The following is a 26,986-nucleotide window of genomic DNA, read 5'->3' as shown; positions in this document are numbered from 1 at the left end:
TTGATTCTCAAATGGAGCTTGTAGACATTAAATCAAGAAATCGTGAAATAAAGCCAAGAATGTAATAAATCTTGGCCTAAATCCGTGTTCATTTTTTATTTAAGACCTTCTCGAATTATGAATGAAGTTTAGAAGCATCAAACCAAGAAGTATTATAATCAAGCCAAGATTGTTCTAAATCTTGAAGTAAAACTTTGTTATTTTTTGATTTGAACTTGTTGATTCTCAAATAGAGCTTATAGACATTAAATCAAGAATTTGTGACATAAAGCCAAGAACTTAATAAATCTTGACGTAAATCTGTGTTTATTTTTGTTTTAAGTTATTCTGGAACTTTGAATGGAGTTTCAAAGCATTAAATCAAGAACTATTAAAGTCAAGCCAAGATTGAACTAAATCTTGACGTGAAACTGTGTATTTTTTTTATTTAAACTTTTATGTCTCGACTGTAGAACGTAAAAGTTAAATTAAGAAATTATGATGTCCTATTAAAAACGCAGAATTCTTGTAGTTAAATTGTGGTGAATCTTCTTTTAACAGGTTTTTATTTTTGCTTTGATAATGGTTACTTGAACCAAAGACGTTTTTTAAGAACTAGCATATTCATACTAAAACGGTGTAATATTTTGTTGCAAATAAATATTTCTTTGATTCAAATCTGTCCTATTTGTACCAAATGTATATAAAGTTACGACTGAACAATTTTGATTTTTCTTTGAAAAAGAAATATCCCTTTAGGTTAAGACCATTTTATTAGATGAAGAATTATATTATTCCTTTTAAATAACAGTGTTTGAGAGAGTTTTCCGTCTTAAATTAAAATATCTTTTCTATCTGTGCAGTAACGTTGTTGTCACGCTCTGATATCTGTTCAACCTTTGTACCCAGAGAGATATCTTATAAAGTAATCTGGTATTATGATAGTTTCACCGCCTCATTACGGTCCAATACTCTAGATATCTTGACAGGTAATCAGTCTTAGAGTTGGACTTTGTACTATTTGGATTGGTATCACGCTTGTTTTTTGTGTACTATGAACGTGTATTGCCGCGTACCTGACGGTGGTGGCGGGGCTCGCAATATTAAAAATTTTATTTTCTGTGCTTAAACAAGGAACACGAAAGTTATTTGAAACAAATCATATGAAATGAAATGACGAATGGTAAACCGTTTTCCGGATATACGACCTGCAGCTAGCGACCAAGTCAATACATTTAATTTTAACATAGGAAAAAAATATGGTAATATAGATATGTACTTGTCATGAAATAAAATAGGATTTTTTTTTGTTTGATGACCTACTGAATTTGTTTCAAATACAAAATAATTTCTGTATTGATAAAGTTTATCCATACCAAGAAAGATTTAATACGGGACTCACAAAGCTCATACAAAAAAGCGTACCCCTGAAATGTATGGGCCTTTTAGGATTAAAACTAGATGGCGCTGTGTCGCAGCCTGAACGTGGCCAAAATCATATTTTCCCCAAATATTTTTAATTGTTTGTATTTTTTATAAGAACAAATGACATATATTTCTTTTTTTTAAAACATGATATCACGTCAATACACATTTTGAAAAAAATAGTAAGCGTTAAAAAATTGAGGTACGATTCTTAGTAGGAAGTATATATAAATGTTGCCTCTTCACGCTTGTTAATTGGCGTTAATTTTCTGTAAGCATTTTTATATTCTTTTACTTATATCGAATTATTATTGCCTTTATTTTTTATCAGGCGTTATCCAAATTTCTAATCCCACACAAACGGAGTCGCGGAATTACAACTGTAAACATATTTTGCAACTGGAAAATAAGTTCATGAACCATTCACATTATTACTGCGTTGTTGCTTGAGTTAGGTATTTGTCACAACGCTGATGAACAATACCACCGACCGTTCAAAAGTACTTACCCACTTCATAGTAGGTACAATTATTTAAAAATATTTTAAGCGGGTTACTCACGTATTAAGTCGAGCGCGACGCATGCTCTCGACATGTAAAGGCGGGGTGTCGCTACTCTTGAGAAAGGTTCTCGAAATTGAACCGAAACATGTCGAACGCTATATCGACTTAATACGTGAGTAACCTGCTTAAAATATTTTTAAATATGTATGAGTCTCACGGGAGTTTTATAGGTACAATTATAAATGAGTTATGAGGTACCTAAGTGCTTATTTTGTTAAGTACTCCAAATTCATGTACTTAGGTTCTTCCCTCAATTTCTGCTTTTCTGCCAATCGATAAATTTTGCACTCATTGACTTTTATAGTTGTACAGAATGGATACCAAGTAATTTATGTTCAGTATTGCGAAACTACTCAGAATTTATCGTCTTGGAACATTAATACTCCGGATGCGTTTAAAAATAGAAAACAAAAAACTAAACTACGTCAGTAATCGTTATTGCAACCACGTACCCACTTGACTTGCTAAGTAATTTTGGCAAGATTTCATCGTTGAGAATGGCAGGCGTACAAATTAAGCGAATACCGGCAAACGTAATGCATACTTAATGTGCTCACATGCTCGTGATTATTGGAACTATTTATTCAAGAATACAATGATCTGCGTAGCGCACACTTTAAGGTGTAGTAAATGCGAGTCACGGGCGCGGCACGTCAACATTCGCGGCCTTGAGCGGGTTTGCCGGCAACAACGTATTAAACCAAAGACAGTAGGTACTTTATATCTGAACCAGGGATGTAACGGAAGTGCTTTTAACGGAAGCGGAAGCGGAAGCAGAAGTTTAGAATTTAGTTTAACGGAAGCAGAAGCGGAACCGGAACCAGAAGCGGAACTTATAGATGTTAAAAATGAAAAGAAAAATACCACATAGGTATTACATAAACCAAAAATAACTAAATTACCTAGAACTTTTAGGTGTTTATGAACTAAGAATGGGCTTGGAATATTACTTATATAATCCAAAAATTAAAAACGCCTTAGTTGTTTACTCACTAAAATCACATAAGAATAATCAACCTTTTTTATGCCGTAAATGGTTTTAAAAACGGAAAGAAAAGTTACCCGTTAGGTATAATACAATCCAAAACTAACCAGTTAAAGTTATATGTGTAATTGGTAGCACACAATTAAATTTTTAAATTAAATGAAGTGATTCTAAATGACGTAGGTAGGTAAATTGTATTTAATAAACAAAAGCTTGGCAGCTTTATCTTCCTGCAGTCTGCTTCTAAGGGGATCGTGATATAAGCCCTGCACCACTGAATAGTTGTTCACTTGCTACAGAACTAGGTACGGTACAGAACAAAAGGGCACAGTGGATCAAGAGGGAATGATGCAGCGGATGAACTGGCCCGAGAAGGATCAGCCACACCGGCATATGGCCCCGAACCCATCATACCCCTACCAGTATCATATAGGAAAAACCAACTTAGTCAACACTACAAACAGCTACACAACAAATATTGGGTAGAGTTAGACACATGTAGACAAACTAAAGAAATTCTTGCTGAACCTAATACAAAGCTCACAAAAATCCTACTCAGAACACCCAGACAGCAACTGCGCAAACTAGTAGGATTAATGACAGGACACAACACACTGAACAAACACCTCAATAACATAGGTATAACCGATAGCCCCATGTGCAGAGCGTGCATGGAAGCAGAAGAAACCACCAAACACTTTCTTCTAGAGTGTAAACAGGTAGAAGTATATAGGAACAAGTATCTAGGTACGCCAAACACACTGAAAGAGGTATTTAGCAACCTGAAAACACTGCTAGGATTCGTAGAGGAGCTAGGGTGGTTGGAGTAGTGCTACCCCGTCTATTTCACGCAAAATAGGCACAATGGATGTCGACTTGCGGAAAATGCCCAATAAAACTAACTAACTAACTAACTACAGAACTAGGTGGACAGGACAAAATATTGGCGCGAAAATCGAATGAAGCGATTGATATTTAGTATCGCAACACGTGGCAGCGGAGAGATGAGCGAATGACAGGTATAAACCTGTTGGTCTTTGATGTACGCCGCTCATGTCCCACCGTCGCGCTAGGTTTCGACATCTGCTATAACTTCCGTTTGAAAAATAACAGAACCGGAACCGAAGCGGATGTGTAAAACAAAACGGAAGTTCCGCAGAAACGGAAGCAGAAGCAGAGCTCCGTTACATCCCTAATCTGAACGTTCGGGATTTGTTTTGCAATGTTTTAAAAATACCTCGTCCCTAGTAATTCAGACTAGTTGTATGGTTATAGCATTTATCTTATAGCCAAGCCAAGTCATAAGGCTTTGCGGTCTGCGCGAATCATGTTGTTTGAAGATGTATTACTCGATATAATTAACTGTGCCGGCGCCCGCGCTACGCAGAGGGCTTATCTAGCCGTTGGCCATTCCACGCTTCGCTCACTCGAGCATCGAACCTCGTCCGCAGGCCACGCCGTCTCGCCTTGCATTTGTTTACTCACACGCTCGAAACGCCGGCATGCAATAATCACCATTTAATTCTCAAACGAAATTTCGTATCAGATAAATTCAGTGCACAATGTGGCTCAGTGTTGTTCTTTTAGTGGTTTTGTTATCGCTTATTGTTCTGCTTGCGATTTTTCACTACACCACAAATGGAAGAAAATATTGGCTTCAAAGAAAAGTACTTTACCGTGAACCGTGTCCCATTTTCGGGAACTTCGGCGCTGCTCTGACCTCCCGGCGCAGTTATGCAAAAACGTTACAATATTTTTATGAGAAATACTATAAAGAAAAGTATGTCGGCATATTTATAGCCCGCCGGCCGACACTGATGGTGCTGAATATGGATATAGCGAAGACTATATTTTCGACAGATTTTTCAAGCTTTAGTGATCGAGTAGCATCAACAACGGACACCAGGCGAGAGCCTCTATTAAGAAATGTTTTTAATATGAGCGGCGCCGAGTGGAAGGCGATGCGGCAAATTATTAGTCCAGCGTTCTCTTCTGCAAAAATGAAATGGATGTTCCCGCTTATATCGGAGTGCGCACACAACCTCAGGAATGTGTTGCTTAATTCTCTCGGCGAGGTCGAGGTCCCTGAAGTGATGTGTCGCTACACGACCGACGTCATAGGAAGTTGCGCTTTCGGCGTCGACCCCGGATCGCTGAAAGATCCTGAATCTCCCTTCCTCAAAATGTCAAAGAAAATGTTTAAAGTAGACCGAGCCACAATTTTAAAACGCTATTGTCGAATATTTTTCCCCAGATTGTTCAAATTGTTGAATTTGAGGAGTTACCCTCCAGACGTTGAAGCGTTTTTTACGTCCGCTATGAGCCAGGTGCTCCAGGAGAGGCGCTCCGGCGTCCAAAGGTGTGATTTTCTACAGTTGATGCTGGATGTTCAAGAGACTGAAAAAGAGTTCGAAATGACGGATGCTTTAATCACATCTAATTCGTTTATATTCATGTTGGCGGGGCTGGAAGCATCTTCAACTTCGTTATCATTTTGTTTGTATCACCTGGCTACAGACGAAGATCTACAGGATCGCGTTAGGGGAGAAATTATAGAATGTATGGAAAGACATGGCGGTTTGAGTTTTGAGGCCGTGAGCGCCATGAAGTTGACTACACAGGTGGTTACTGAGACGTTGCGCCTGCACCCGCCGACGCCGATGGTCACTCGCCTCTGCACCTCACCGTGTGTGCTCTCTGGCACTGACTTGAATTTTGAACTCAGAGACTCAGTGCTGATCCCTCTTCAGTGCATGCAACGCGATGCCCGATATTTCCCGGATCCTGAAAAGTTTGATCCAGAACGCTTCAACGATCCCAATCCTCCAGCCATTTATACATTTGGAGGCGGTCCGAGAAGTTGCCCTGGTAAGCATCACTGTATGAATACTTTCAATATCGACGCTGTCATGCTGTGATTTTTATACAAACATCCTTTGTTCATGCAGAGATATTTTATAAAGTAATCTTTCATTCTCATAATTGTTTTAAAATTGATCGTAAACATTAGAGCATTGCGTCTCTCTCGATATCTTATTAGGTAATCAATCTTAGAGTTGGACTTTGAACTAATACTACTGGATCACAATCTCGTTTATTTGTTACTTACTGTAAATATGTATTGCAGGGGGTCGCTTTGCGTACCTGACGCTGGTGGCGGGGCTCGCGGCTATGCTTAGCAAGCTAGAAGTGGCGCCGAGCGCACGCACTACTCCAACAATTAAATACGACCCCAGGAGTGTTATGCTGAAGAACAAGGGCGGCATATATCTTGAATTCAAAGCTTTATAGCTAAAACCGCCTCATATTAAGTCTGATAGCTTAGGTATTTGTATTGTGTAGTTGTAGATGATAACTTTACTTAAGTAATAGGTATGTCTATAATGTGTGAAATGCGAACTTAAAGGTAATGAGGTGGGTATTACCCGCGTGTAAAACCAGATATTTAGTTATGATGAATCATTCAATGCTCTCCGACTCGATATTGTAAGAAAGAGACGTAAATCTCGTTCCCTTGTGAAAAGCTACTGTGTATATAAATACTAATGTAATATTTATGTGACTTGTATTGTGTATTTATAGGATGAGAAGAAATGATATTTGTAGACAATGCGATAATTATTGTATTTTATAATGTACTTAAGTGTTTGTACCTACCTAATTATTATTATGTACTTGCTGACACATATGTTTATATGATATAATTTATATTTTTTTAAATATGTAATTGTAAGCACCTTTTTAATTATAAAACTACCGTGAGACACTGACATATTAAACATGTAAAATCGGGTAACTCACGTAAAAGCTTTCGCTTCGTAACGAGGAGCATCGCTCGTGCTCAATGGAAATGCTCTTCGTTACGGAGCGAAACATGTCGAGCGATCTTCGACAATTTTACGTGAGTTACCCGATTTTACATGTTTAATTTGTAAGCACCGTATTATTTATTTCGATATAAAAAATATAATTTAAGTTTTTCCTCCATGTTTAATCTTATAAGTAAATGTGTAACCGAGAACGATGTACTTATTTCCGACCGACATTTTCCTGTAGCCGTGTAGCCGTGCCTAATATTCGCATGTAACTGGGCCACTTCAAGGCGACAAATATGCATTTCAAATATTTCAAAAGACTTTCTTGATGTCCGGAAAGCGCAGAAAACAATAGCTGCTAAATGACTAACTTAGTGATGGTGATGACCAATTACTTTCACCAGAGATCCGATTTTTTAAATAAAATCCCGGACGAAAGAAAAATAAAACGTGTCCCGCTATCCTTGTTATCAAATATGGTCTGGATCCGAGCTGCGGTCCTCCTTTTGATGACGTCTGTTTGCGTAGCCGAATGCACAAACGCTCACGACAATATCTTTTGTAGCTATCTATCTCTATCGCTCTTGCGTATTGGCGCGACAGAGCCAGACTACATTTCTGCGGCGTTTCGTATCGCAGAAATGCCATTCGGCTACGGGGCCTGGACTAGCTAATATGAATTTACGGTTCTTGATCATTATTTTTAAAATCGGGACTTAATCGCGTATAACTAAATATTAAACTGACCTCCAACGTTTCAAGGACGGCGTTGTCGGGACGCGATTAAGTCCCGATTTTAAAAATAATGATGTGTAATAATCGTGAAAGTTTAAATACGGTTCTTGATGTTATCATACTAATATTATAAATGGGAAAGTTTGTGTGTCTGTTTGTTTGTCTGTCTTTCACGACAAAACGGAGCGACGAATTGACGTGATTTTTAGGTGGAGATAGTTGAAAGGATGGAGAGTGACATAGGCTACTTTTTGTTTTTTTCTAATGCGAGCGAAACAAAAGCTAGTACCAAAAACCTATATAACTTCGTAAAAACCGATAAAGTCTAAGAAAAAAACGTACCCCAAAACCATACAGAAAAAGGTACGGTGAGCTAGATGGCGATACACCTTTAGGGTACGCTCGGCTAGATGGCGCTAATATTAATATTTGACATTTTAAAACATATCAAGCTAAGAATATGGGCCAAATTGTCAAAACTGAGGTTCAAAAGTTTTAAGCTTGTGTCGAGAGATGGCAGTCTATGCACTGTGATTACACATTTTACTTTGACAGTCATTCTCTATAATACTCGATCCTCTTTGCTAGTACTTAATAGTTGTGATAGTTTTTCTGTTCTCTATTGTTGGTAATTATTGTAATTAATTCCTAATTCTCCAATTCAATTGTACGTAATAAAATAGTATATTGTTTACATGTGTTTATTGGTCAAACACAACTAAGAGATACATATTTGAATTAATTGATACACGATATTCTCGTATTCATTACACGAGTAACTAAACTACATACAGGACATACTGGTTTACTTTATTAATAATAGTATGGTCAAAGAGGATCGAGTATTATATAGAGTTACTGTCAAAGTAAAATGTGTAATCACAGTGCATAGACTGCCATCTCTCGACACAAGCTTAAAACTTTTGAACCTCAGTTTTGACAATTTGGCCCATATTGTTAGCTTGATATGTGTTAAAATGTCAAATATTAATATTAGCGCCATCTAGCCGAGCGTTCCCCAAAGGTATAACGTCATCTGTAAGTAGGCCACCGTACCTTTTTCTTTAGGGCTTTGAGGTACGTTTTTAGGGTTCCGTAGTCAACTAGGAACCCTTATAGTTTCGCCATGTCTGTCTGTCCGTCCGTCCGTCCGTCCGTCCGTCCGTCCGTCCGTCCGTCCGTCCGTCCGTCCGTCCGCGGATAATCTCAGTAACCGTTAGCACTAGAAAGCTGAAATTTTGTACCAATATGTATATCAATCACGCCTACAAAGTGCAAAAATAAAAAATCGAAAAAAATGTTTTATTAGGGTACCCCCCCTACATGTAAAGTGGGGGCTGATATTTTTTTTCATTCTAACCCCAACGTGTGATATATTGTTGGATAGGTATTTAAAAATGAATAAGGGTTTCCTAATATTGTTTTTTGATAATATTAATATTTTTGGAAATAATCGCTCCTAAAGGAAAAAAAAGTGCGTCCCCCCCCTCTAACATTTGAACCATATGTTTAAAAAATATGAAAAAAATCACAAATGTAGAACTTTATAAAGATTTTCTAGGAAAATTGTTTTGAACTTGATAGGTTCAGTAGTTTTTGAGAAAAATACGAAAAACTACGGAACCCTACACTGAGCGTGGCACGACACGCTCTTGGCCGGTTTTTTTTCTTAGACTTAGCCGTCTATACGGAGTTACATAAGTCTTTGGAATGGTTAAAAATTGTCAAAACAAAATGCCTTTATGTTTCAGATATTGGAGAGTGAAATCTTAGAACAGCTTCAAGAATATAACTTTTTGGAAACTTGCATAGAAATATTTGTCGAGTTTTGCAATGGAATAAAATACCAGAACCAAATAGGTAAGCTGCATTAAATTTTAATGATTTTTAAGAGCGTGAACTTAAGTTTATGCGTATAAGTATAAAAACAAATGTATTAAATTCGCACTTAGATATGAGATTAGATATGATGTGACCGATATAAATTTCAAGTCTGAGATTGAATATTGAGCTGAGAAGACGGACAGATATCGCTTTAATACAATGAATTGTACAATATTACACTGAATATACATATATTATACAACCTGCAAATTGTATTAGACTACGAGCCACAAAAATAGTACTATGACAGCGCCTCCCGAGCTATAACTCGTATAGGAAGAAATGAATCCATAAAGATGTGAGATCACACGATCGCTAAGCCCGTCACTGGTCTATTATAAATAATAAAATAAATTATAAATATTGGGGACACCTTACACAGATCAACTTAGCCCCAAACTAAGCAAAGCTTGTACTATGGGTGCTAAGCGACGATATACAATACTTAATAAATAGATAAATACATATTTATATACATAGAAAACATCTATGACTCAGGAACAAATATCTGTGCTCATCACACAAATAAATGCCCTTACTGGGATTCGAACCCAGGACCGCGGCTTAGCAGGCAGGGTCACTACCGACTGAGCCAGACCGGTCGTCAAAACACAACACACAAAATTACACGATAAAGGACATACCGTATGGTAATTTTGGCGAACTAAACCACAGTATAATAAAGAGTACTATCGTACGGTATGGCCATTCCCGCTCCCCGCTGAAAGTGCCGCCCACCCCCTCCGTTACCTCACAGTTACCGCCTGTCAAAAACGCGAACAGTTGACCTGTCATATCTCACTCATACAAGCATGGTACGCGTTCATCTACACGAGCTTAGAATGTGTGCTAGGAACGCGCCTCTTTCATATGTTTTTGATCGCCAGTGTCCGAATGTGACTAAACTTTACCAACCCTGTGATCTCACATCTATGGATTTCTTTCAGGATGTGTGAAGTTACACACCTACGCTGATAATGATGACTCGGTAACAAATATCTCCTTATACTCGTATTTTGCGCTAATTCAAAATACATAGGTAATTAACCATTGGTGTTAAAACTAGGGGTTTATAAGTTTGACGTGTCTGTCTGTGTGTATGTCTGTTTGTCTGTCTGTCTGTTTGTCTGTCTGTCTGTCTGTCTGTGTGTGTGTCTGTCTGTCTGTGGCATTGTAGCTCTCGAACGGATGAACCGATTTTGATTTAGTTTTTTTTGTCTGAAAGCTGAGTTAGTCGGGAGTGTTCTTAGGCATGTTTCATGAAAATCAGTCCACTAGGTCGCGGTCGGGGGTTTTTTCAAAATTTTAATGATCTAAACTTTTCATGAATATGATATATTTCATTTCATGTATTTGATTTGATGAATAATCTATATCAAGATATTTCTTTATCAGCTTTAATACTATATTGCAAGATGCACTAAACTTCTGAATAAAATGCATCTCGAGCAACCCAATGCTGTGTAATTAGCACTTATACAAATAAAACACGAGATAGATTTTGATTTAATTTGTTTATATTTGATCTTGTTTTGATACTACTGTCGCGTACGGTGATTGGTGTACGCAAATTGCAGAGGTGTGACATTAGTTGATAAGACATCAATAACAAATAAATAAATCAAAAACTGCAGCATATCCTAGATCTATTATCAGAATAGAGTAGACAATAACATTATTAAGCATGTAAAACCGGGTCGCTCATATATACATACTTACATAGTTGAAAATTGTTCTTCTTGTTTCGCTCCATACTGAGGAGCATTTTTAATAAGCGTGCGCGTATACACGTGAGTAATCCGGTTTTACATGATTATATGTCAGTGGCTTACGGAAATTTTGTTATTAAAATATACAAAACATTTGAAACAAGTCTAAATTGCATTTCCAGAACCTAACGTTCCAATATCTCTACTCGAGCGTCGTTCGGAACTCGAAGTACGCGCCGAGAAATGCGCCGACGTGCGTATATCGCCGTCGATCGGCGGGCAAGTCCGTCGCGCGCCGACCGCGTCGCTAGTGGCGGCACTTGCTGATGTATTACGCAACGTGGCGGCGTTCAAGCGGTGCCCGGTGCAGGCGTGGAACGAGCAGGGACTGTATCGACTGCTGTTTAGGTATGATTGAGTTATGCCGACGTGCGTATATCGCCGTCGATGGGCGGGCAAGTCCGTCGCGCGTCGACTGCATCGTTAGTGGCGGCGCTTGCTGATGTATTGCACAATGTCGCGGTGTTCAAGCGATGCCCGGTGCAGGGGTGGAATGAGCAGGGACCAAAGAGGATCAAGTATTATAGAGAGTTACTGTCAAAGTAAAATATGTAATCACAAGTGCAAAGACTGCCATCTCTCGTCACAAGCTTAAAACTTTTAAACCTCAGTTTTGACAATTTGGCCCATATTCTTAGCTTGATATGTGTTAAAATGTCAAAATATTAATATTCGCGCTATCTAGCCGAGCGTCTCCCAAAGGTGTAACGCCATCTAGGCCACCTTACCTTTTTCTATATGGTTCTGAGGTACGTTTTTTTCTTAGACCGTAGCTGTCTATACGGAGTTACATATGTCTTTGGCAGGGACTATATCGATTGCTGTTTAGGTATGGTATACACTTGTGTACATGAGTACAAGCTCGATGTCGCCATATATGAGTGGGGCATACCGCGCTTAGGCTTATTTACGTGTCATTGAATGACTTTGATTTTGGATTTCGTGCATTTCGGCTGCGGCTTAAAATTGTTTGAGCTAGAAACTCTGAACAATTTCTTGCTTGAAGTATTAAATGGCAGTTTATACTTTCATTTCAGATGCGCTTCCTGGTCTCGTAGTTCCCCGTTGGACAACTGTCGCGTGCGCGCCGCGTCGTGCCGCGCGCTGGTCGCCGCCGCGCCGTACAAATGCGTGCGCTCGTCCCTGGCCGGTACTAAGGACTGTTTACACAATCTGATGACGACACTTACACCGTTGGACGATGGTCAGTTTGAGAACTTATTCTTTTGGTGTTTCTTTCTTGGTACGACAACGATCAAGTCCCGCAATGGGTCGTGTCGTTCGGTACTCGTTTTTACATCGTACAAATGCGTGCAGTCATCTCTGACCGGTACTAAGGATTGCTTGCACACATAATTTGCGTATAAAGCCTCCGCCACACATAAAGCGTTTTGATACAGTAGCGTCAGTGGAGCGTCAGCGGAGCGCAATGATAGCGGTGTGCCGGCGGAACGCTGGCGTTCCGCTCGCAATCCGCGCGCATTCCGCTCGCAATCCGCGCTCTTCAGTTCCCGCCAGCGTCCGCTGGGCACAACGCCAGCGTTCGTCCGGCGCACCGCTATCGTTGCGGTCCGCTAACGCTCCGCTATCGCTCCGCCTACGCTATCAAAACGCGCATGTGTGGCCGAGCTTTAAATCCTCCCCGCTGGCTCAAGGGCGGGGACTTTGAATGTTAATTCTAAGTAACAAATTCAAAAATGGTGTTTTAACATTCCCTTCTATGCCTTTTTTGAGCATTAATTCCCTTACCTAAACTTATTTATCATGAATCATGAGTCATCATTGATGACTCATCAATCAGTACTTATTAAAATAAAATATCAGTATTATGACGAGTATGATATTTATCTGAGCTCATTTTATATGCTATCAGCAATTAGGCATTACGTTATCAATCAACAAATTGTTAAAAATTACGTCGCAGTTTTATAGTTACTAATTCGTTGACGTAATGTTATTGATTTCGGATGTTATTGTTCCGAACCCACATTTACCGAATATGTTGGAAATAATCACGTATTTGTAAACTTGATGCTACGTATACTCAAAATGCGATATTACTCGGTCAAGTCCAAATGAAAATCGTTGACCGAAACGCAGTCTGGCTCTGTCACATCAATACGGAAGAGCGATTGAGATAGCTACGATTACGATAGTATCGTATGCGTTTGTGCATTTGGCTCCGTACCCTGCCGGCGGTGAAAATTGGAAACATGATATTTCAATTTTATCACTTATCTGTGGATAAAGTATTCGTCACGCTTTGGCCAGTATGTCAGTGTGAGACAGATGTCTTATACGTGGATAAGTGATAAAATTGGAAGCATAAAACGCCGCCAGCCAGCGTATTATCACAGTATAATAAAGAGTAATATTATCGTACAGTATGGCCACTCCCGCTCCCCGCTGAAAGTGCCACCCACCCCCTCTCGGTTACCTCACAGTTACCGCCTGTCAAAAACGCCAACAGTCGACCTGTCATATCTCACTCACACAAGCATTGTACGCGTTTACCTACACGAGCTTAGAATGTGTGCTAGGAACGCGCCTCTTTCATATATTTGATCGCCGATGTCCGAGATGTGATATTATGCTTCCATTTTTATCACTGACCCACGTGGATAAGACATCTGTCACTCTCACACTGACATACTTGCCTAAGCGTGACGGATACTTTATCCACATAGATAAGTGATAAAATTGGAAGCATAATACGCCGCCAGGACTGTCCTACATCGAACGCAAACATGTTAGTCACGGGTATGGAATATTTTTCACTATATTTTTTAATTTCAGACGAAGTGATCGTCGACACACTAGCAGCACGATCTCAAGCGTTGCTACTCCTCGGGTCTTTGCTGCCAGACCGGTCGACTGGCGATTCAGTCTGGACCCAGCTGCGGAACGAACCGTCAGCACCGTTCTTCAGTCTGCTACTGCAGTGCTTAGAGAGTGATGTCACAGGTAACTTAACCTTTTCTGTGCGAATGACACGAGAAGCGTGTCATCAATGTTTTCTACGTGTAGCGTATGACACGAAGGCGAGTCATTTTAAAATCGGCAAAAGTTGTTCGCCGCCACAGCGTAAAGTGTTCGAAAATGGAACACGCAAGGAAACCCCCGACGCAATAACGACGGGGTGTTATAAGTTTGACGTGTCTGTCTGTCTGTCTGTCTGTCTGTTTGTCCGTCTGTCCGTCTGTCTGTCTGTCTGTCTGTCTGTCTGTCTGTTTGTCTGTCTGTGTGTGTGTCTGTCTGTGGCATCGTAGCTCCCGAACGGATGAACCGATTTGGATTTAGTTTATTTTTGTCTGAAAGCTGAGTTAGTCGGGAGTGTTCTTAGCCATGTTTCATGAAAATCGGTCTACTATGTCGCAGTCGGGGGTTTTTTCAAAATTTTAATTTTGTGGTTAGGTTATACTGGAAATATGACTCAGTGATTTAGTCTAGGCTCAACTGCGGACCAGCCTCCCTCACCCTTCTTCAGTCTACTATTGCATTGCTTAGAGAGTGATGTCCCAGGTAACAATCAATTCATTGATTCGTAGCACCAAAGAGGATTGAGTATTATAGAGAGTTACTGTCAAAGTAAAATGTGTAATCACAGTGCATAGACTGCCATCCCTCGACATTGGCTTAAAACTTTTGAACCTCAGTTTTGACAATTTGGTCCATATTCTTAGCTTGATATGTGTTAAAATGTCAAATATTTTTACTAGCGCCATCTAGCCGAGCGTTCCCCAAAGGTGTAACGCCATCTTGGCCACCGTACCTTTTTCATTATGGTTTTGAGGTACGTTTTTTTCTTAGACTATCCGTCTACACGGAGTTACATATGTCTTTGGTAGCACTCTACTGCCAGACTGGTCTGTGGCCCATTTCCCAAAGGTACAAGTTACAAATTACAAGTGGAAGTCACTTTCTATTGTTACAAGTTGAAGAGGCTTCTGCATGTAATTTATAACTCGTGGCTTTGTAAAATGGGCAACTTGTCATTCCACCGGGACCCAAGAGCGTAGCTAAAGTGTTAAAAACTCAACCGTCGTAATTTTGTCATATCCGATAAAAACGAAAACGATAAAAAATATATGAGATAGAAAGTGATGTCAGAGGTAATGAATAATGAGTCGTACATTTTCCTGTTAATTGATAAGTGTTCTGCGAAATATCTGAACAGTTGCGTCACTTTTTTGTTTATTTTATGATGACACCAGACCTACATGTGCAATGGAGATACATATGCATCTGTACGGTACCTACTTTGATTTCATTCAGTTTATTAATAATGGAAGCAAACTTCTATATGACTATCAGATTTGATGAGTTAAAAGTTTCACGATGATATTACCAAATACTTTGCGTAGTTTTTTTTATCAAAAATAGTACATACAATTTTCCAATCGTACAAATCTGGCAATACCACTTTGCGTCATGTTTACCTACTTATGTTCATTGCAAAGGCATCGACTTTCGCGCCCTTTAATATAGTGACAGATTCCCAGTTAGATCAGTCATTATTAGGTCATCAAATTCGCCATTGTAAATGTATGCTTCCAGATTTCCAAGATGCGGCCCTATTCTGTCTCGCCCAACTCGCACAGTCTGCCGCTAACCGCAAGCACCCAGACAAGACGCAAGACGAGTCGTGCATAGATCTCTTGGACAGCATGAAGGCGCTTCGCTTCGACAATCGGGACCACTGCGCGGGTGACGCTGATTGCCAGCCGGAGTATTTAGTAGAGGAGCTGTGTTGGGCGCTGATGCAGATTTATCAGAATATGGCTCTGCAGGGGAACGTGCAAGAGTCTGCTCAAGGTAAGATTTGTAGCCTTTGTAATGATAGTGTCAGTATAACGTCAAGGGAATTTTGGGAACGGCAGTGTAAGGTGTAGAAAATAACGATTAAATAGTCTTATTCTCAACACAAGACGAGTCGTGCATAGATCTCTTGGACAGCATGAAGGCGCTTCGCTTCGACAATCGGGACCGCTGCGCGGGTGACGCTGATTGCCAGCCGGAGTATTTGGTAGAGGAGCTGTGTCGGGCACTGATGCAGGTCTATCAGAATATGGCTCTGCAGGGGAACGTGCAAGAGTCTGCTCAAGGTAAGATTTGTAGCCTTTGTAATGATAGTGTAGGTATAACGTCAAGGGAATTTTGGGAACGGCAGTGTAAGGTGTAGAAAATAACGATTAAATAGACTTATTCTCAACACAAGACGAGTCGTGCATAGATCTCTTGGACAGCATGAAGGCGCTTCGCTTCGACAATCGGGACCACTGCGCGGGTGACGCTGATTGCCAGCCGGAGTATTTGGTAGAGGAGCTGTGTCGGGCACTGATGCAGGTCTATCAGAATATGGCTTTGCAGGGGAACGTGCATGAGTCTAGTCAAGGTAAGGATTTATAACCTTTTTTTTGATACAGTGTAGTCGTAAACTTCTTCTTCTATCTCCACGTTATGTGGGGTCGGTACAACACGTCTTCCTCTTCCATTCTCCTTTATCTTTCGTCGTCAGTCGTAACCTACTATGAGTATTTTATTTTGAGTATGCCGGTGTAATCCGTCGATATTAACAACGAGCACGCTTGTTGTTTTTTATTAGATCATTTTGACCCACGACACCTTGGGTCAACATATTTTGCGAAATTTTCAATTTTTTTTAAGCACTTCTCAAATCACATTGTCCTTTATTTCTTTTAAACTAATGCCGAAAAACATAACACATATTTTACAAAATGCAATCTCTGACCGTCATCGTCAATAAGGTGTACCTATATTAAAATGATATTGTATTTTTTACCAGTGCTTTGGTACTTGAGGATAAGTTACAGAGAAATCGCAAATATTATACACTTAAATAATAATGCAATTGCATTCCAATTGTTGATTAATTCTATTTAAAGGTACAATCTTAAGATTAGATAGATCTGGCTAAGTAGCATGATTGATTTTGTATCTTAATTGGTGATGCTATTGAACGATAAAAAATAAGATATTGAAACCCGTCTTTAATATTCTTATTCATGGCCGTTTGCTTTTTGCAAAAAATGCCTATGCTGACATCTGTTTATTTGTTTATTATTGCCTCTTATGTCATGAAACGTACAGTCAACCAATTTGAACCCTAGGCCACTCTACAACCATATTAAAATGACAAGCAGTAAGAGATTTCTTACAATCTGATTTATAACGTCACTGTGACATAGTTCTACAGTTCCAATTGGTTGACTGTACTGCCATATATTTTTCCGTTCTCCATTCTATTTAGAATAGGAAGTATTTTCTGTTCCACTGAAGCAATAAATTGCAACAATGTTGACAAACTAAATATTAAAATTTCAGAGACTAGATAAACTATTTTGCAAAACAATGAAAGTATCACACCAAATTGATGTTTTTTTTTTCAGATGAGCGCTGGTGTCGTCTCTGCTCATGCTTGGCGTCCTTACTGGCAGTGAGCGCTCGTGGGAGACTGTACAGCGTACATCGACAGTTCCCGCGTACTTTACTGGCTACTCTACAGACTGTGCGTGACAGATTGTCTATGTTAGGGCAGCCTGTTGAAGTGATCAGGAATGCTAATACTGTAAGTAGTCAGACTAGCACTAGTGCTTGGCGTCCTTACTGGCAGTGAGCGCTCGTGGGAGACTGTACAGCGTGCATCGACAGTTCCCGCGTACTTTACTGGCTACTCTACAGACTGTGCGTGATAGATTGTCTATGTTGGGGCAGCCCGTTGATGTTATCAGGAATGCTAATACTGTAAGTAGTTTCTGATGAACGCTTCTGCTCTTTTTAGGTATAATAAATCCCTGCTGGCGAGAGCGCTCTTGCTCATGTGACCATGTGTAAAATATTTTTTATAAGATTTTCTTTTGAAGTTTCCGATGAAATTTCATTTCATTTTCATTTATTTATTTCATTAAACAATACATGATTGTGTTTGAAATTACGGACATAAAATAGACAATATAAGACAATTTGTATATGCTAAAAATATATAAACTAGAGCAAGCAGGTACATTAACTTCATGATTATTATTATACAGGTCATTTCACATTTAGATCAAACATGCTTATATTTATACTATTTATACCAATACATAATCCAATTCAATTCAATTCAAATCACATTACAGCTAAAATTAAATTTAAATCATGTCACAACATTAATTAGGTACTCGCCATGAAATCCACTACTGAGTATAGGCACTGGTCTAGCAGGATATTTTTTAGTTTATTTGCAAACTTATGTGTACATGCTACCGATTTAAGGTCTATTGGCAGCTTGTTGAACAGGGTTATACCCTGGTATGATTCTGCTTGTTTCACAACTTTCAGACGGCTAACAATAGAAAGGGGCAAATTTTTGAGCCTTGTGGCCAGTCTTGTGGTCCTTTCTTCAGGAGATTCAATGTCATACAATTGCTTTACCAAATCCGTTAGAACCACCAGAATGTAAAGGCTTGGAACAGTCAGTATTTTAAAACTTTTAAAAAACTCTTTGCATGAGATCCACTGAGGATCTTTTGCCATGATTCGAATAGCTCGCTTTTGTAAAATAAAAACAGACTGTACGTTGCACTTGAGACTGTTGCACTTGACAAAACGACCTTGTTGCACATAAAGCATAAGCCTGTTCAAGGCGTGCACAGGTAATTAATAACAATAACTTTCGTACGTACGCCTAAACAAATAGTATAGCAATAATTGACAAACCTGTGGAAACAGTCACAGAGTTTTACGAGTATATATCCCATTACTTGTCGATTGGCGTTCGTCGATAAACGTTACCCTTTAATCTAACCCGCTGGTGCGAAATCCGCACACAATATACGGTTACTAATGATCACAAAATACTTATTTCAGAATCCAACCCTGCGGACATTATACTGGCTCCTCACCCTCATCAGTAGCTTGATGACGGACTGTTTGCCAGCGAAGGAGAGTTTGGCGGAAGACAACATAGCTTTGTCTCTAAACAGACTTTGGCCGTGGTGTATGATGACCGAATCACTAAGGGAAGCTGTGGTTCATTTGTTATTGACATTCACCAACAACTGTCCTAAAGGTGAGAATGTTTCTCTGGCTTGTTTTGAACCTATAATCGATTGGCGATCATTCTTTAGCTACTGCAATGTTTCTCAATTGATTCTGGTTTTAGTTTACGAGATCTTGTGAATAATCTTAAGGATATACAGAGTGGGGCCTGTAACAAAAGCAAAAAATTAAACTGTAGGCTATTCTCCTTATACTGATCAACATTTGTTCAGCGACTTTTAAAAATAACTTGTATTTTGATTTTTATCACCCTTGAAAGTTTTTTCTAAGAGGTAATGTATTGCGAATTCTGTTAAGTCTAAGTGTGACAGACAACGTCAATGACAACAATAATGGCGTACATTGAAGCTAATATTTATTTTGTATGAAAAATTGAAGATTTAAAGACTTCATAATTTTTAAAAGTCACTGAACAAATGTTGGTCAGTTTAAGGAGTATAGCCTACAGTTTAATTTTTTGCTTTTGTTACAGGCCCCACCCTGTATAAGGAGAATTAGATTAAGTAGATATACCTTTTATTTTTAGTTGTGACATTTAGAGTCATTTGCACCTCTAAAGTAATTTTAGACTTTTTTTTGTATTTGTACTTTTTATATTAAAATTTAGTGTAGTTCTTGGTTGTAATTCGACATTTAGAGACCTTCTACATCTCTAATTAATTGTATAGAGTTAACTTTAGTTAGAACTTAGAATTAGTATATAATAGTATCAATTTCAACTCAATTTTAAATATTTTTTAAATACATACCTATGTACATGTGACGTGTAAAAGTGCCCCTGTGGCCTATTTGCTGAATAAATTATTTTGATTTTTTGATATATTGTGCGATTACCAACTTTTATGTCAGTAGAAATATACGGCAAATAAAAAAAATGTAAGTGCTTTCAAGTTGGGTGTTTTGAATGTGGGTAATGATACATAATATATGTTGTCTTGCAGCATGGAGCGCAATGTGCTTGTGCGTCGCCGGACGCAGTTTGCTACTGGAGTGTTGCGCCCTCGTGAGCCGCGAAGCTGCGGCTGCTTGCCGCTCGCGCTCTGAGCTAGCCTTGTTGGCCTGTGTACGAATTTTGCGCCACACCGTCAACCACCACCACTGTCGCGCCGTCATACTGAAGGTACATTTTCTTAGCCATTTGTCACCAGTTACATATAATAAAAGGTCCAAAGTTCCCTGTGTAAATGCACAATGCGTGTGTGGATTTAAGAATACTCCTTTCGTTTCCTTTGGAAGGAGTTAGCAAAAGCAGGAGGAGGTAGACCGCATCATCACTTACCATCAGGTGTGATCGTGGTCAAACGTCTACCTATTCAAACTAAAAAAAAAAGGTAGGGCATAGCGAATGATAGGGCACAGCACAGCGGATATCATCTCGCTCGAATTTAGAGCAGAGCCCAACTGGGGAAGTACCTCCGCCTTACAGAAGACCGCAGCCAAATAGCACTAGACCCTACTCATAGTGTTGTGTTCCTGCCGGTGAGTAAGCCTGCCAGAGCTCAGTGCTGAAGGACCTACGGAACTAATTTGTTCCGTCTATTGTTCTTAGAGTCGTCGGCAACCCGAGCCCTCCTTAAAACTTGTACACTCCTTTTTGTTTTTTACTTAACACAGCAAAAAGGAGTGTACAAGTTTCAAATGGGTTGGCAACGCGCATGTTACATAACACTTTAAGTTCTCGCGCTTTGGACACATATTTAAAGTCACATAAAGGTCGAACGCGATTAATTAACATTATTTTACCTTCTTTCCCAACCGGTGACACTTTGCTGGGACGTCAGTCTTCCGCGACCACGGCCAGTGCAACCTGGCCGAAACGTTGGGAAAAAGGTAAAATAATGTTAATTAATCGCGTTCGACCTGAATGTGACTTTAAATATGCGCATGTGACACTCCTTGAGTGGCCGGCGTCTATAGGTTACGGTGACGGCTTTCCATCAGGCGGACCGTATGCTTGTTTGCCACCGATGTAGTATTAAAAAAACTCAACTTAAAAATCTTGTCCATAGAGCGAGGCGCTGTCATCTCTCCACAAGATGAGGTCTCGGGCGCGCACCGGCGCGCTATCCCGGCAGTGGAGCTTGCTGTGCTGCGCGCTGGCGCGGCACGCAGACGGTGCGGCAGCGGTACTGGCGTTAAAGCCACGCGCGGCACCGCTGGCGGCCGTGGCACATGCGGCGTGTCACGCTCCTTTGCGACCTGCGTTCCTCAATGACCGTGAGTAACAGACTATTATTACTGCTATTGAAAACGTAACGCAAATCCCTCTCTATAATATGCGGTCTCGGGCGCGCACCGGCGCTCTATCACGGCAGTGGAGCCTGCTGTGCTGCGCGCTGGCGCGGCACACAGACGGTGCGTCAGCGGTACTGGCGTTAAAGCCACGCGTGGCACCGCTGGCGGCCGTGGCACATGCGGCGTGTCACGCTTCTTTGCGACCTGCGTTCCTCAATGACCGTGAGTAACAGACTATTATTACTGCTATTGAAAACGTAACGCAAATCCCTCTCTATAATATGCGGTCTCGGGCGCGCACCGGCGCTCTATCACGGCAGTGGAGCCTGCTGTGCTGCGCGCTGGCGCGGCACACAGACGGTGCGTCAGCGGTACTGGCGTTAAAGCCACGCGCGGCACCGCTGGCGGCCGTGGCACTTGCGGCGTGTCACGCTTCTTTGCGACCTGCGTTCCTCAATGACCGTGAGTAGCAGACTATTATTACTGCTATTGAGAACGTCACGCTAGTGCTTCTCCATAATATGCGGTCTCGGGTGCGCACCGGCGCGCTATCCCGGCAGTGGAGCATGCTGTGCTGCGGACTGGCGCGGCATGCAGACCGGGCGTCAGCGGTACTGGCGTTAAAGCCACGCGTGGCACCGCTGGCGGCCGTGGCACATGCGACGTGTCACACTTTCTTGCGACCTGCATTCCTCAATGACCGTGAGTAGCAGACTATTATAGCATTCATGACTGCGTAGCACAGAAAGTCCATCTACACGCTGTCTAGGCCGCGAAGCGGTGTTTTATCTCAGCAGTGGAGCCTGTTGTGTAAGTAGCGGGCTGTTGCACTACTGCTTTCTTTGTATAATTTAAATGTATATGGATCTTTACGTAACATGCACTCGGCACCCTTAGCGGCCGTGGCACATGCGGCGTGTCACGCCTACCTGGGGTCAATCATAGTGTTTGTTTAACAAGTGCGTAGCGCAGAAAGTACGTGAGTAACGCGTCATATCCCGGTAGACCTACCACCGTAATTATCACCATCCAAAGTGGTAAAATGTTGAGAAATAGACAATATGACGGTATTCTTCGTTTTCAGCTAATTCTACTCTGAAGAATATGAAGGTATTAAATAGTGCTTGACGCCGACGCTCTGAAATTTATAAAATAGTGCTTGACGCCGCACTGAATTTAAACTACGTTACTAAATTTAAATTCAGTGCAGCATCATTCTCAGAGCGTCATCATCGTTTTCATTTATAGCACATCTCTTTTGTACTCGGTGTACTCAATGATGATTGATGACATTTCTTTTAAATAGACCTCATTCTACGTAGATTTGTAGATCTGTGGGACCGACAAGGCTATATTAACATGTCCGAATACCGTACAAGAATATGTCAAAAAAATTCATCCACTATTTACACTCACGAGGTCTAAAATCTACATTATATTTTAAAGTTAACACATCATTCTAGAAAAATTTAATACACGTGTTCTCAGTTGACGTCATTTAAATTATTCCAAAGAAATACTATTATATATTATACGCTTTCGTTTAGTATTGTCAAGGTTGCTTTTGACAGCTGTGATATAATACTATTTACGTATTTGTAATTGGAAGTCTCATATCCAGCATGTTAAAGCAAAATTATCGAGATTCGTGTACGCCCTTAGAATCCTCAAGATAAATACAAACTATGAAACGGCTTTGTCAGCATATTATGCGTATGCAAATTCCTGGCTAAAATATGCAATAATCCTCTGGGGGGCTAGCACGGACGTAAGTCAGCTCTTTGTGATGCAAAAAGAATGTTTACGAATCCTCACTAACACGCGAATCCCAAGTAGCTGCCAGGCACTATTTAAACAACATAAAATATTAACCCTACCAAGCATATACATTATGGAGGCGGCTATGTTCGTAAGAAAAAATACTAACTTATTCCCATTGCAACAAATCACCTCGAACCGACGTAATAATAAACAACAAATTGTAATACCAATTTCAAGACTCGCCATGTATAGAAACGGTCCATACTGTCGATGCGCAATCATAGTAAACAAGCTACCCGAACAGTTAAAACAAGAACGCGACGATGCAGTATTCAAAAGTAAACTAAAAAAGCTACTTATCGAGAAGTCGTACTATACGATTGACGAGTTTTTAAGTGACGATTCATTGTTAGAAGGGAATCCATAAAACAGCGTTTATGAGATAAGTAGGTAATATCTTATATTATAATGGAAATGTAAATCTTAATAACATAAAATCATAATAATTATAATTCATTTAAATTGTGACTGAGATTAATAAATTAGCCAACATTAATTTTGTATAATATTTTCATATTGGCAATTATTGAATATGTATACTTATATAATTATTAATTTTGTACTCCCTCTGACATGTTATTAATATTACATCAAAACGCATGAATTAGAAATTGTATAAGTAGGTAATATGTAGACTAGTATATAAGTACTAACATTATGCGCCCTACCCGGGTGTCATGTACTGACTACCTCAAACTAACACCTTCTGTAATGCACATGACTTTAATGTTAAATAAATGAAATAAATGAAATGAAATAATATTACGTAAAACATTGGGACATTTGATTTACTGGACAATTAATTATTGGTCTCGTTCTATTTATGAATATTTAGTGTTTTAAATAGTCGCACATAATATTTAATAAAGGTTCACCTTAGTTAAAGTTTCAAAATTCATAGATCTTAAATTAAGTGTTGTTTTTACGTGATGTGGGAAAATAAAATGAATTGAATCGTTTGCAAATTAAGATTCTGCTGATAGAAAATAAATAAATTAGTTGATGTCGGGTGTAAAAAAAAAAACAGTGCGTGCAGTCACTTCACGCGGAAGAAGTGAAACTTCAACATAAACAACTCCAACACAACATAAAACAAACAACATAACCTCAAAAATATTTTGTCAAGTGACCATCCGTCATCATCACGTTTTTGCGTTTAGTTACGTCCATCTGTTTAATGTTTTAAATATTTTATTTACATCGCTACTTGGTCAAATTGTTGAAAAAACAAACTCCTTTTGCACTCGATCTAAATATGTCATTTTATTTCCTAAAATCTACACTATTATTGGCATAGATAAACTTATTATTTTCGTAAATATTTCACTACTGTCCTCTCTGACGGCTGACGACCAACTGAATGAAGCGCCAACGTGTAAACGCAGTTGGCCATTGGCGCCAAGATCCTTTGATGTGTGGACAAAAAACCGACACCAATCGGTTGGCCGGCAAGCGCAAGCGCCAACTGCCAACTTACGGCCAAGTAGCCCTCTACACGCTTGGCCAAGGGGGTTGGTGAAACCGTTGGCCATATGTGTACAGGGGCCATTACAGTTATGCGCTGAGTGAGCGGCATTCCACGCAAAGTAACAATGACTGAGTGTTACGCGCTGTCAGTTGGTAGTCGCATTAGGAGTTTCACTTCAAAAGGACGCCCACCAAATGTTATTCTAGTATCAGAGGATTTATAGCCGTCGTATATCTTGTCTGTTAAAAACTGCAAACGGGCTTGAACTTAGCAGTCTTAGATTTTCTTGTCTTTATTTTTACTTACCGACTTAACTATTAGTTACTCAAGTACTCACTCGGCAAGCAATCCATCACGCCATTGTACTCGTCCATCACTTTGCAGTCACTCGCGAAGCGAATGTTTGTTTGAACGACAACCAAACGACATTCGTAAATGCCAAATATGCACAGACCACACTCTTGCTAGGCAACAACAAGTCAAACACTTTTGAAGGTTATGGCACAAACCTTGTAGCTAAGCGGGCTAGTTGTTTGTCTCTAACTGTCCAAATATTTAAAATGCATCTCTTGCATTGGTAAAGCAAACAGATACAAAGTCATATTTGTACAGCAAAAAAAAAGTTGAAACGATAATTAAAAAGAAAACTTATAAAACTTACAAAGAGTGAACAGGCATCTTCTGGGCGAGCTCATTCCATCGTAAGCCACGTCTTTGCCTTTGGCTAGTCTGTGGCCAAGAGTAAGCCCATTTATAATAATAATAATAAAGCAACAAATAGTCATTAGCTACATCAAAGACATATGTAACTCCGTATAGACAGATAAAGTCTAAGAAAAAAACGTACCTCAGTACCATACAGAAAAAGGTACGGTGACCTAGATGGCGTTACACCTTTGGGGTACGCTCAGCTAGATGGCGCTAATATTAATATTTGACATTTTAAAACATATCAAGCTAACAATATGGGCCAAATTGTCAAAATTAAGCTTCAAAAGTTTCAAGCATGTGTCAAGAGATGGCAGTCTATGCACTGTGATTACACATTTTACTTCGACAGTAATTCTCTATAATACTCGATCCTCTTTGCCCACATGAAATAATAAGCAAATAGAATACAAAGTCATGTCGTCTTCTTCTTCTTAGTCGTATACTCTTGTCAGAGTAGTCATGGTCATTGGGGTCGTTGTGCTGCCTTTTTAATGGTTTCCCGCCATATTGCTCTATTTGTAGCGTTCCGCGCGCATAGATTTAAGGGTGACCCGGTGAGAGCCCTCACTTGGTCTGTCCATCGCATTGAGGGGCGCAGTCTGGGTCTACAAAGTCATGTACTTAGTTTATATTTATGTTTATAGTTTTGTTTTTACAAATTTCCGTGTTCGTTGTCCGTTTCTGGGTCAAATTCAACCTATTTTCCGATTAAGACTTAATTTTTACATATTTTTCGATTGCCTTTTGATTCCAACATCTAACTGTATTAAATTGTAACTTTTTGTAGCGGAACTCCTGGAGATGCTGACAGGCAGTCTGCTGACGGGGGACATCGCTGACATAGTGTCGTCAGCCCGCGCTGTGTGGGCCCTGGCTGCTAATAACCATAAGGTACGTATATCATTTGTGACGTGTAAAGCGCTAAAGGCTAAAGGGTCCTTAATTCCTTGTGCTTCACGTGCAATAGAGACGTTTTTGAATTTGTGAAGGTTGGATATGAACGACCTTATTGCAGTTGAGGCCCTAGAGGCATCGAAAACGACATAAATACATTGTGATTTTTTTACTTTTGGAGACAACGCAATAAATAAAATAAAAATAAATATTGGGGACACCTTACACAGATCAACTTAGCCCTAAACTAAGCAAAGCTTGTACTATGGGTGCTAAGCGACGATATACATACTTAAATAGATAAATACATACTTACATACATAGAAAACATCCATGACTCAGGAACAAATATCTGTGCTCATCACACAAATAAATGCCCTTACCGGGATTCGAACCCAGGACCGCGGCTTAGCAGGCAGGGCCACTACCGACTGAGACAGACCGGTAACTTTATTTAACATGGAATACCACATAAGTTAAGTTTAGGAGTAAAAAGAAGTAGAAAACTCGCTGTTAGTCAGTGATTTTTTCCACTTTCAGGTATCTTTTGCAGACTTTTTGATATTTTTTAGCAATTTAGAGCACAATATGAATATGATTCTGTAACTATGACATATTTCAATACACTAAATAAAATT

The 26,986-nt window shown here is 39.7% G+C and overlaps 2 protein-coding genes across 3 annotated transcripts in view; both read left to right on the top strand.

The window, feature by feature from the left end:
• The window catches only part of LOC125227904 (rotatin-like), a 68,925-nt gene that overhangs the window by 35,130 nt on the left and 6,809 nt on the right, over positions 1-26,986 (top strand). The window contains exons 23-33 of one of the 2 annotated variants that reach the window (XM_048132306.1): positions 9,254-9,362; positions 11,278-11,503; positions 12,193-12,359; positions 13,952-14,119; positions 15,713-15,808; positions 16,099-16,260; positions 17,566-17,744; positions 19,028-19,229; positions 20,161-20,339; positions 21,229-21,436; positions 26,242-26,345. In XM_048132306.1, coding sequence (XP_047988263.1) covers positions 9,254-9,362; positions 11,278-11,503; positions 12,193-12,359; positions 13,952-14,119; positions 15,713-15,808; positions 16,099-16,260; positions 17,566-17,744; positions 19,028-19,229; positions 20,161-20,339; positions 21,229-21,436; positions 26,242-26,345 — 1,800 coding nt within the window. Of the gene's footprint in view, positions 1-9,253; positions 9,363-11,277; positions 11,504-12,192; positions 12,360-13,951; positions 14,120-15,712; positions 15,971-16,098; positions 16,261-17,565; positions 17,745-19,027; positions 19,230-20,160; positions 20,340-21,228; positions 21,437-26,241; positions 26,346-26,986 lie in introns of both variants that reach the window. The other variant, XM_048132305.1, reaches the window with a different exon arrangement.
• LOC125227905 (cytochrome P450 6a2-like) lies at positions 4,232-6,973 on the top strand. Its single transcript, XM_048132307.1, has 2 exons — positions 4,232-5,820; positions 6,080-6,973. The coding sequence occupies exons 1-2, from the start codon at positions 4,515-4,517 to the stop codon at positions 6,241-6,243; spliced, it is 1,470 nt and encodes a 489-aa protein (XP_047988264.1). The 5' UTR covers positions 4,232-4,514; the 3' UTR covers positions 6,244-6,973.

The sequence above is a fragment of the Leguminivora glycinivorella genome, chromosome 7 (genome assembly GCF_023078275.1).
Source record: "Leguminivora glycinivorella isolate SPB_JAAS2020 chromosome 7, LegGlyc_1.1, whole genome shotgun sequence".
Taxonomy (NCBI): Eukaryota; Metazoa; Arthropoda; class Insecta; order Lepidoptera; family Tortricidae; genus Leguminivora; species Leguminivora glycinivorella.
Note: the sequence above shows the minus strand (reverse complement) of the source record. Positions and strands in the feature narration are given on the sequence as shown.